This window comes from Cherax quadricarinatus, chromosome 26, assembly GCF_038502225.1.
Source record: "Cherax quadricarinatus isolate ZL_2023a chromosome 26, ASM3850222v1, whole genome shotgun sequence".
Taxonomy (NCBI): domain Eukaryota; kingdom Metazoa; phylum Arthropoda; class Malacostraca; order Decapoda; family Parastacidae; genus Cherax; species Cherax quadricarinatus.
Window position 1 is genome coordinate 10066294 of NC_091317.1, and position 12367 is coordinate 10078660.

General features: G+C 42.1%; 1 protein-coding gene across 1 annotated transcript in view; it reads left to right on the forward strand.

Moving 5' to 3' along the window:
* Positions 1 to 4377: 4377 nt before the first annotated feature.
* Positions 4378 to 12367, forward strand: part of LOC128691617 (tachykinin-like peptides receptor 99D) — a gene marked incomplete at its 5' end in the record, with an annotated part of 139361 nt that continues 131371 nt past the window's right edge. Inside the window, 1 exon segment of the mRNA XM_053780447.2 lies at positions 4378 to 4593. Within this exon segment, the coding sequence (XP_053636422.2) occupies positions 4378 to 4593 (216 nt within the window).

Here is a 12367-nt window from a genome sequence, read left to right on the forward strand (position 1 = left end):
AAAACTTGACAGACTCCTCAACCAACGCCTACACAAGTGCCTTCAAACGAATAACATCCTCACAGTCAGATAATCTGGCTTTAGACTACACAAACCAACACAGGAAGTGCTAAACATCATCCTTAATTACTTGCCCATCAATAAACACTGAGGCTTCAAAGCATTGCTCTTCGCCAAGGATATGGAAACAGCATTTGACACTGGCACGATGAGTTAAAGCACTAAACTGTAACAATTTAAATTTCCCCATTTGTTCTCCAAAACTCCAAACAATGAGAATCAGATTCCAACACCAACTCTCCGACTACTTTACTTGTGAAAGCCCCTCAAGGTTCTCTCCTATCTCATCTTATGTACAAATGTCATTCCATAACCTCATTACAACGACACAGTCACCATCTCACACTAACAACAGTACTCAGAAATAGACAACCTATCACATAGAACACAAAATGAAAGAGCAGAATTACACTGGGAGTACAAATGGCGTATCACATAAATAAATCCAAAACCTCCTTTTTTTGACTACACGAAAAGATACTTACTATCACCTGTGCATCATAGAAAAACAAATATCCTCACATTCCAACACTTTTCGGACACAATAATATTACTATGTGTCAACCTACATAAACATACACACACATAAATGCATCATAACATCTAGCAACAGCAAGAAAAAATTCCCCCCATCCTTCGCAGCCAGCCCAGATTCCATGTTTAATCACAATTCGCAATAAATCCCCATTCAATACTTCCATTAGATGGGTCAAATGCAGACACTTTCTATTACCTTTGGAACAGCTTTCACTAAATATTCTCGTCGCTTATCTCCACTTCAACGTTCATCCTCGACAAGCTCTTTTCTCTTCATGATTCAAGACCAACATTTACATTCTAGTGTCACCGTCGCTTTTACCACGGTCTTCAGTCATAATATAATAAAACCTGACGTTTTCTTAGGAGGATGGATTTTATTATGTATTCTTTAGAAAGATAAGATATAATTACTTGGTTTACAAATTTGGAATTCATTTCTTAGGGTGCAGAATGAGAATAAGTGACAACAACTTAGTTCCCCAGAATTTTCAATTTGTTGATCGAATCGAATCGAAGAAGACGACGAGAGCTGTCGTGAGATGGGAAGGAAGAAGGGATTTGTTGATATGCAAAAATACTGATAAATTAATTACCCAATTTCGCTATATTTTGAATACTAAATAACATGAGATCAAAAGCTTAGTTTTCTTAAGAGAGATCTACAGACGTGTCTCAACTCTTAGAAAGGGAAGGAGGAAGGTAGAGAGGCCGCGAGGGAATTAGGAAATGATTTAGGGAGGGAGTTAGGAACAGCGGGGGTTAAGAACATTATGTAGGTGAGATTGCAACCAATATTTAAAAAAATATATATATGAAACAAAGTATCAAAAGTTTTAGTAAAATTGTTATAATTTTTTAAAATTATTATAAAACAAATAATAATTATTTGGAAAGTGGAAAAGTCGATCACGTTTTTGGAGGGAAACGAGTAGAATGAATAAAATATATTTAAAAGAAAATTGGATAATTGCCACTAATATGTCAAATTTACCACTGATTCATTGTGCATGAGTGTATGTGTGGCTGTGTGTACTCACCTAATTGTGGTTGCAGGGGTCGAAACTCAGCTCCTGGCCCCGCCTCTTCACTGATCGCTACTAGGTCCTCTCTCTCTCTCTCTGCTTCCTGAACTTTGTCATACCTCGTCTTAGAGCTATGTATGGTTCCTGTCTCCACTACGTCACTTGCTAGGCTATTCCACTTCCTGACGACTCTATGACTGAAGAAATACTTCCTAACATCCCTGTGACTCGTCTGAGTCTTCATCTTCCAATTGTGACCCCTTGTTTCTGCGTCCCCTCTCTGGAACAACCTGTCTCTGTCCACCTTATGTGTGTGTACTCACCTATTTGTACTCACCTATTTGTGGTTGCAGGGGTCGAGTCACAGCTCCTGGCCCCGCCTCTTCGCTGATTGCTACTAGGTCCTCTCTCTCCCTGCCCCATGAGCTCTATCATACCTCGCCTTAAAACTATGTATGGTTCCTGCCTCCACCACATCACTTTCTAGGCTATTCCATGGCCTGACTACTCTATGACTGAAGAAATACTTCCTAACATCCCTTTGATTCATCTGAGTCTTCAACTTCCAATTGTGACCTCTTGTGTCTGTGTCCCATCTCTGGAACATCCCGTCTTTGTCCACCTCGTCTATTCCGCGCAGTATTTTATATGTCGTTATCATGTCTCCCCTGACCCTCCTGGCCTCCAGTGTCGTCAGGCCGATTTCCCTCAACCTTTCTTCATAGGACAATCCCCGTAGCTCTGGGACTAGTCTTGTTGCAAACCTTTGCACTTTCTCTAATTTCTTGACGTGCTTGACTAGGTGTGGATTCCAAACTGGTGCTGCATACTCCAGTATGGGCCTGACGTAGATGGTGTACAGAGTCTTAAACGAATCCTTACTGAGGTATCGGAACGCTATCCGTAGGTTTGCCAGGCGCCCGTATGCTGCAGCAGTTATCTGATTGATGTGCGCCTCAGGAGATATGCTCGGTGTTATACTCACCCCCAGATCTTTTTCCTTTAGTGAGGTTTGCAGTCTTTGGCCATCTAAACTATATTGTGTCTGCGGTCTTCTTTGCCCTTCCCCAATCTTCATGACTTTGCATTTGGCAGGGTTAAATTCTAGGAGCCAGTTGCTGGACCAGGCTTGTAGCCTGTCCAGATCTCTTTGTAGTCCTGCCTGATCCTCGTCCGATTCGATTCTTCTCATTAACTTCACATCGTCTGCAAACAAGGACACTTCTGAGTCTATCCCTTCCGTTATGTCGTTCACGTATACCAAGAACAGCACAGGTCCTAGGACTGACCCCTGTGGAACCCCGCTTGTCACAGGCGCCCACTCTGACACCTCGTCGCGTACCATGACTCGTTGTTTCCTCCCTGTCAGATATTCTCTGATCCATTGCAGTGCCTTTCCTGTTATGTGTGCCTGGTCCTCTAGCTTTTGCAGTAACCTCTTGTGAGGAACTGTGTCGAAAGCCTTCTTGCAGTCCAAAAATACGCAGTCGATCCACCCCTCTCTCTCTTGTCTTACTTCTGTCACCTTGTCATAAAACTCTAGTAGGTTTGTGACACAGGATTTTCCTTCCCTGAAACCGTGCTGGTTGTCAATTATACACTTGTTTCTTTCCAGGTGCCCCACCACTCTCCTCCTGATGATCTTCTCCATGACCTTGCATACTATACACGTTAGAGATACAGGTCTGTAGTTTAGTGCCTCATGTCTGTCTCCCTTTTTAAAAATTGGGACTACATTTGCCATTTTCCATACCTCAGGGAGTTGCCCAGTTTCAAATGATGTGTTGAAGATCTTTGTTAATGGCTCACACAATATCTCTGCTCCCTCTTTAAGGACCCATGGAGAGATGTTGTCTGGTCCCACCGCCTTTGAGGTGTCAAGTTCGCATAGCAGCTTCTTCACCTCCTCCTTGGTTATATGTACCTCATCCAGCACTTGCTGGTGTGCCCCCCTGTTCTGATTTCTTGGAGTCCTACTGGTTTCCACTGTAAATACCTCTTTAAATCTTGTGTTGAGCTCCTGACATACCTCTCGGTCGTTTCTTGTGAATTCCCCATCACCCTTCCTCAGTCTGATTACCTGGTCCTTGACTGTTGTTTTCCTCCTGATGTGGCTGTACAACAGCTTCGGGTCAGTCTTTACTTTTGATGCTATGTCATTTTCATATTGTCTCTGAGCCTCCCTTCTTATCTGTGCATATTCGTTTCTGGCTCTTCGGCTGATTTCTTTATTTTCCTGAGTTCTCTGTCTTCTGTACCTTTTCCATTCTCTATTACACCTAGTTTTTGCCTCCCTACACCTTTGGGTGAACCAAGGACTCGTTCTGTTCTTCCCATTATTTCTGTTTCCCTTGGGAACAAACCTCTCCTCTGCCTCCTGTGTGTGTGTGTGTGTGTGTGTGTGTATGTGTGTGTGTGTGTGTGTGTGTGTGTGTGTGTGTGTGTGTGTGTGTGTGTGTGTGTGTGTGTGTGTGTGTGTGTGTAGATGTTGTATCATTATGTTAACATCTGATCTGACACCTGCAGGTACTGTTACCTGACTACTGGTCTCATGCCCACTGATACAGACCTGTTATGCTGTCTAACTAATGGTCTCTCTCACCTTCGTGAAGATTTTTTGAAGACCTCCTGGTTGATAGCCTAATGAACAAAGCTGGTCGTGCTAGTCACACGCAGTCTAATGCAAGAATCACAGCCTAGCTGATCAGACATAAATAATATTGTCATACCAACTAACAACTTGTCTCTCACTCAGATACATCGCTATCATGCATCCTCTGCGGCCGCGCATGGGGCGGAAAGCAACTATCCTGATCGTAGTATGGATATGGGTATCGTCCACCTGTCTATCCATGCCCAACATGCTGTTCTTCACCACAGCAGCCTTGCCACTCAAAGATGGGAGCTCGAGGGTGGTGTGCTACGGTGCCTGGCCTGACGGTGATCAGGGCGACAGTCAATCTGAATATGTGTGAGTATTTTCAGGAAGGTATCCGAACACAAGAATTTTTTTTTATGGATTTTCCTAATATTACATATAACATATGCCAGGATTTGTTTTCCGATAATTACACTAAAAATACAGTTTCTACAACTCAGAATTGCTAACTCAAGATAAAATAGTTCAATAATGTAGTTGTTCAATTTAATACATTTATAAAATCGAGATTTCAGAAAAATCATCACCATGATATTTCCATTTGGTTTAAACTGTTTCACGCAATAGTTATACGTAAACAACTAAATAAAAAAAAGTTATAATAAATTCCATCACAATTCAGTCTGAAGCAAATAGCTACAAAAAGTCCATTTATCCGCCTCCGAGGCACTATGAGCCTCTGTTTCTGCCTTTATTCCCAGTTAACACTTCTGCAGTCATTAATCGTTGTTCATAAATAACACCTCACTGTTTTTCCTAGTTAGTCATGGACCAGTCTGCTTACAATTGTTATTCATCCTTCACCTACCAGTAAATAGGTATCCAGGTGACGGTCGACAACCGTGGGTGGCAGTCCTTGAGTGGTAATAGATCTTACATACAGCGGTATTTAAACTGAGCTGAGGTAGTTGTGTGTAAGAGGAACAAACAGCAATAACAACTTTATTTCTATAAAGTATTAAATTGACATGTTTAAGCTGCTTTATAAAATGATATCATTTGTTATGTAAACCATTTCGGACAGCCTTAAAACTATAGCATATATATATATATATATATATATATATATATATATATATATATATATATATATATATATATATATATATATATATATATATATATATATATATATTAATAATAAAGGTTTAGTCGAACATGGGGAATGTCACAGAGATGTTTGTGTCTGGTGTTTTGCCTGTGGATCCTGTCACAACTATCAAGAAAGCATTTCAGGTCAAGGTTAATATTGGAATTTAAGGTCCTGTAGATATAGATTGCACAGTAGTAAGTGTGGATGTTCTGAACAGGGAGTAAGTTTAGATCTATGAAGAGTGGGGGGGAGAGTGTTGTCAGGGATGGGATTTAGTGATTATTCTTACTGTGGCTTTTTGTTGAGTTATTATTGGCTTTAGGTGTGTTGCTGCAGTTGAACCCCAAGCACAGATAGCATAGGTGAGGTATGGATATATAAGTGAATGGTATAGTGTGAGAAGGGCAGTGTGCGGTACATAGTATCGTATCTTGGAGAGGATCCCCACCGTTTTGGATACTTTTTTTGTTATGTGTTGGATATGGGTGCTGAAATTTAGGTTGTTGTCGAGGTATAGGCCAAGGAATTTGCCCTCATTATGTCTGGCAATTAGAGTGTTGTGCAGCACCTGCTCTGCTACCAAACATAATATAGTAGGTTTTGCCAGTGTTAAGTGTAAGTTTATTGGCTGTCATCCAAGTCGATATTTTGAGCAGCTCCTCGTTAACAATGGTGTTGAGGGTGGCAAGATTAGGGTGGGAGATGACATAAGTCGTCGTCAGCAAAGAGAATGGGTTTCAGGTGTTGGGATATGTTTGGAAGATCATTGATGCAAATGAGGAAGAACAGGGGTCCAAGGACACTTCCCTGCGGAACTCCAGTATCAAGTGGCCGTATTGATGAGGCTGTGTCTTTAATGGTGACATACTGATACCTATTAGAAAGGTAGGATTTAAAATATGCAAGCGCATGGCCTCTTATACCATAGTGGTCAAGTTTGTGGAGTAGGATGCCGTGGTCTACTGTGTCAAATGCTTTTCTTAGGTCAATAAAAATTCCTAGCGGATATTCCTTATTTTCCAGTGCTGTGTAAAGCAGGTCTAGCATTTTTATAATTGCATCATTAGTGCTTTTATTTTTCCTGAATCCAAATTGGCAGGGGTTGAGTATGTTTTGTGACATTATAAATGAATATAGTCTCCTGTGCACGAGTTTCTCGAAGATTTTGGATAGCAATCATAAGTTTGATATTGGCGTATAGTTGTTTACGTCTGTAGGGTCATCACCTTTATGTATTGGTGTAACCCTTGAGTAGTGTCGGGAAAGTGCTAGTTTCTAGTGACTTGTTAAAAAGTAATGTAATAGCATGCGAAAGGACATGGGCTGCTCGCTTGTACAATAATGGTGGGATGTGAGACAGATTCCCTGAGTTATTTTTAAGTGACTTTATGATCGCGGTGATTTCTGTGGGCTCAGTTGGTACAAGATAGAAGGAATTTGGGAAATTCCCATCTAGGTAGTCACTGGCACGGGCATTAGTACGTGGGATTTTACTGGCGAGATTAGATCCTATGTTTGAGAAGAAGTCGTTTATCTTGTTAGCTGTATCAGTGGGATGCAGTGGTGTTTCATGAGGTTTAGTTAGAACAATATTCTTGTTTTTTTTTCAGTTTTTGGGTCCCCAGAATCTGGGAAAGTGTTTTCCAGGTCTTTTTTATATCTCCTCTTGTGTCAGTGAATCTGCTGGAGTAGTACAGTTGTACGGTTAATAGTGTGAGCATGGTGATTAGTGTGCCAAATGGCGAGGGTTTTTTCTAAATGGAACAATAAATGTATAACAATTAGCAAAAGTTAGTCAGTGATGTGCATCTTTAGCGAACACACAGGGCCACTCCCTCCCTCCCATCCCTGAACCCCTCCCCTCATCCCAACCTAGGACCACTGACTTCCTGACCAAGGGTGTTGCAGTTTAGTGCCCCACCAATTACAAGTTCCGCCGCTCCCTACTCCCCCACCCTCATCCCCCATGCATCCATGCTGTCCTTCACCCGTCACCCCACAGCTGGCGCCCTCCCACCCCCACGATATCAGCAATGTCATAAGTAGTCATGGGTTCCCAGGAATCTTCACAACAGAGCCAAAGCTGTCGTTCAAGAGGCATCTGCTGGGTGTGTTACAGGGATTGTGCACTCAATCCCACAACTGGCAACATCCGTGCACACAATGGATGTCTAGGCTCCAGGAGAGCTCCAAATGAGAACAACCAACAGCCTCCCCCAGCAGACAGGGCTGAGAGCTACCGTGACTTCACCCCTACAGAAGACCTCAAATCTGCAATCAAATTAACATCCACCAGGACTCTGACACACATCCCCAAAGCAGCTCACCCTCAAGCTGCTAGCAAATTCACTGACCTTCTGAAGAAAGTCAATGATGCTCCTTCAAACGACAGATCCTGGCACAACTTGCTGCTTTTTGGCAATGCCTGTTTGGCTGTCCCACAAAGGAGGGACAAGTCACTAGCAACACATGTTATTAGGGCAATAAATGCATTCTCAAGGGATGGCAACCTCGTCCGTTTTCCCCCTCAGGGCGACAAACACCCGCTGGGCAAATGCCAACAACAGGACACCCGACGCCTCAAAAATCACAGCCCAAATTAGCAAAAAAAATAGAAGAGGGTAATACTATTGGAGCTCTGAGACTTATAACCAGTGAGGATACCATCGCTCCCAAGGATGTCAGCACAACGCAGGGCTTTCAGTACCAACATTGACCTCCATGACATTGCAGCAGGCGAAGAACATCTAGCCTTACAGGATGCTGATGTGTATAAAGCTGCTATGTCATTTCCACAGGGCTCAGCAGGAGGTTTCACCGGTTTAAGGCCTCAACACTTAAAACAAATACTCAATCCAGCACTTGGTGAGGTTTCAGAGAGGCTGCTGTCTGAACTCACTAAATTTTCCAACCTGTGCCTGGCTGGCAATGTCCCAGAGGCCATCAGACTCCTTTTCTTTGGTGCCTCATTGTGTGCCCTCCGGAAAAAGGATGGCGGAATCAGGCCCATTGCAGTGGGTAACACCCTTCGGCGCCTAGTCGCCAAGGCTGCAGTAGAAGGGTGAGTCAAGAGGCTGCTGCAATGCTGAAACCAACTCAGCTCGGTTTCGGCATTCAACAGGGCTGTGAAGCAGCTGCCCACGCAGCACGAGTATATATCAAAAACATGTCCGATGAAAATGCCTTGGTCAAATTGGACTTTGCCAACGCTTTCAACTCAGTCAGTAGGGATGCTGCTCTCCAAGCAGTTTATAGAAACTTCCCTTCCCTTTATCCCTTCATAGAATCGTGTTACAGTGTGACTTCCAAACTATTGTTTGGGGACCATGAAATTGACTCTTGTGAGGGCGTGCAACAGGAGGACCCTCTCGCCCCCTTTCTATTCTGTTTGGTCATCAAGGAAGTCAGAGAAGCACTCTCCAGCGAGCTCAATATCTGGTTCCTGGATGATGGTACCCTAGCTGGCACAACAGAATCTCTCCTAGAGGACATCAGTAAAATTAAAAACATGGGAGGAAGCCTGGGCCTTTCTTTAAACCATACCAAATGTGAAATAGTTTCTACCAATCAACAGATGATCCAGAATATTAGTGCTGTTTTACCAGGAGCATGAGCCATTGATCCAGCCAATAGCACTCTCCTTGGTGCTCCTCTTGGGTCCAATGCCATCGATCTGATCCTAGAAAAGAAAGTCTCAGACCTCTGGACGATGGAAAGCAGGATGAAAGACACTGACACACACACGATGCCTTCTACCTACTCACCAGGTGCCTGTCAATTCCGAAACTTACCTACTTTCTGAGATGCTCCCCAGCCTTCAGCAGTCCAAAACTCAAGGAATTTGACTCTCTCCTTAAGACCATGCTAGAGTGTGTATTGAAGGAACTCGCAAGAGCAGGAGAAATATACACAAACACTGATCTCTGGCCGAAGGAGACTCGAACCTACGAACCTTGGAACAAGGTACGCAGTGCCTTACCATTCTCATCACACTGGACCAATACCTTGGCGTCCAGCTTGCACTAGACGTTTGATCCAAGGCAGCCAGCTTTCAGGGAGAAAGCTTACAGCTTTTCATCTCATCCCCTGCATGCATCAGCCTTACTAGAGATTTTAACAATGCAAGGATAAAAGATGAAAAGCTGCAAGCCTTCTCCCTGAAAACTTGCTGCCTTGGATCAAACGTCTAGCGCAAGCTGGACGCCGAGGTATTGGTCCAGTGTGGTGAGAATGGTAAGGCACTGCGTACCTTGTTCCAAGGTTCGTAGGTTCGAGTCTCCTCCGGCCAGAGATCAGTGTATATATATATATATATATATATATATATATATATATATATATATATATATATATATATATATATATATATATATATATATATATATGTCGTGCCGAATAGGTAAAACTGGTCAATTAGCAAGAACTCATTTAAAATTAAATCCTTTCTAAAATTTTCTCTTATACGTTTAAAGATATATTTTTTCATTAATGTTAATGTAAAAATTTATAATTTTGCATCAAAAGAATCTTAGAAAACTTGCGTAACCTTATTATAACAAGAACAATTTATTTTAGCCTATCCCAACTAAATATATTTTAGATTTGTTTACAGTAATTTAATACTAAACAAACACAGTGAAATATATTTTTTTTCGTTAGGTTCAGAATGATTTTGGCGAAATTATTGCATTCACAAATTTTCGTTTGTCCTATATGACAAGATGAACGTTGCTATATAAACCAAGATCGCAAATTCTGCCTATTCGGCACGACATATATATATATATATATATATATATATATATATATATATATATATATATATATATATGTGTGCAATGAATTCGCGAGAGCATGCGAAATATACACAAACACTGATCTCTGGCTGAAGGAGACTCGAACCTACGAACCTTAGGACAAGGTACGCAGTGCTTTACCAGTCTACCCACACTGGACAATACCTTGGCGTGTAGCGTGCGCTACACGTTTGATCCAAGGCAGCCAGCTTTTAGGGAGAAGGCTTACAGCTTTTCATCTCATCCCCTGCATGCATCAGCCTTACTAGAGATTTGAACAATGCAAGGAATTCGCGAGAGCATGCGAAATGCATGCAGGCTGATGCATGCAGGGGATGAGATGAAAAGCTGTAAGCCTTCTCCCTGAAAGCTGGCTGCATTGGATCAAACGTGTAGCGGATGCTACACGCCAAGGTATTGTCCAGTGTGGGTAGATTGGTAACGCACTGCGTACCTTGTCCTAAGGTTCGTAGGTTCGAGTCTCCTTCAGCCAGAGATCAGTGTTTATATATATATATATATATATATATATATATATATATATATATATATATATATATATATATATATATGGATACCTTTATTGCCAAAACATTTCTCGTACGCAGTGGGTTTCATCAGATACGGAGGCGACTTGTGAAACAGAGACGAAGATATGGAGTACTGTGTGAACTTGTGCTCTGACAGTCATGTCCAGTGTTGACCGTCGGTTCCGTCAGTTATGTCATGTTTGGAAAGTAGCCCCAGGCAGCATAGGTTGTCTTGTGCATATTCTGTATTCAATGAGGACTTAGTTGTATTTTGCTCTACTAGCAAAGGTCGCCACTCTGAACTGCTGTTCAGTGTCCACCAGAGAACGACACGCATATTAACACATCCTATACTATTATGTCGTCGGTATAACTTATTTGTAACTGCTAGGTCATTTGCAGTTTAATCTTTGTGAGTCTAGTTGGTGTCTACATGATAACTTATGTGAATTGTCTCTCTAAGAATAGAGGGAGTCTGCACACTTAAGTTCTGTGTATATTTACGAACATGTGCTAATAAATTACGTTCCTTTATACTTGTATGTGTCTTAGAGTTTTGCTTTATGTTAAACGTATATTACTCATCCCTTATGCGTTGATTAACTTACGTTTTGTATACGGGTTAATAGACTAGTGTTAGTTCAACTATATTCTGGATTGTGAGATTGTTTCTTTATGAAGACGTTATGCACATTTTGTACAAAATGTTTTTAAAATTAAAGGTGGGTGAATTTTTGACGTCATGTTGCAGCAAGTTCCTAAACTGATTGATAAGACAAAAGAGTTTCGTGATGTAATTGTCTTCCAAAGGCCCTGCTAAAATACCAATGGACAGATCATATCAAATCTCACACACCACGTCCCACATTGTCACACACCTCAGCAATAGAAAAATAAAATCCCTCATCAATAAAAGCATAATTCCCTACACCCAACAACAATAGATACACCACACTCCACACCAAAATACCGCCTTCACAATAAAAGAATATAAACACTAGCCACACAAACAAAATGCACATTACATTATAGACACACTACAAACCATAGTAGCAATTGCATGCTGTTCTCAACAACATGCAATCCTTATCATTCACACCATGCAGCACTAGCATAACACCACAACAAATATGCCACGTCTCACCACCCAGCAAGCCCCACTCCCTCAAGTCCTCAACACACCACAACAAGGCGGCAGTAGCGTGCCTGGAGACATCAGTACAGAGGAAGTTTCTAAAAGTGGCCTCACTCACTGTGTGTCGAGTATAAACCTGCCATTGGAGGTGGGGCACAAGGAGTTATATTAAGGTACAGAAACATTGTGAAAGTGATCAGTAACAGCCATATTATGGTGTTGAACACCACGGTTGATATGGTAGTGTGGTACACAGGTGGTGGTGGTAAGGGAACACAGGTGGTGGTGAGGTACACAAGTGATGGTGATGGTGGTGAGGCACACATGTGGTTGTGGGGCACACAGGTGGTGGTTAGGCACACATGTGGGCACACAGGTGGTGGTGAGGTACAAAGGTGGTGGGGATAGTGGCGTGGTGCACAGGTGATAATGCCGGTGTCAGGTATTACACTCAGGTCTGGCATCACTGCAGAACACACTCAGGCTGGCTTGACTGGTTCACAAAGGCTGGCATCAAATGGCCTAGCTGGTT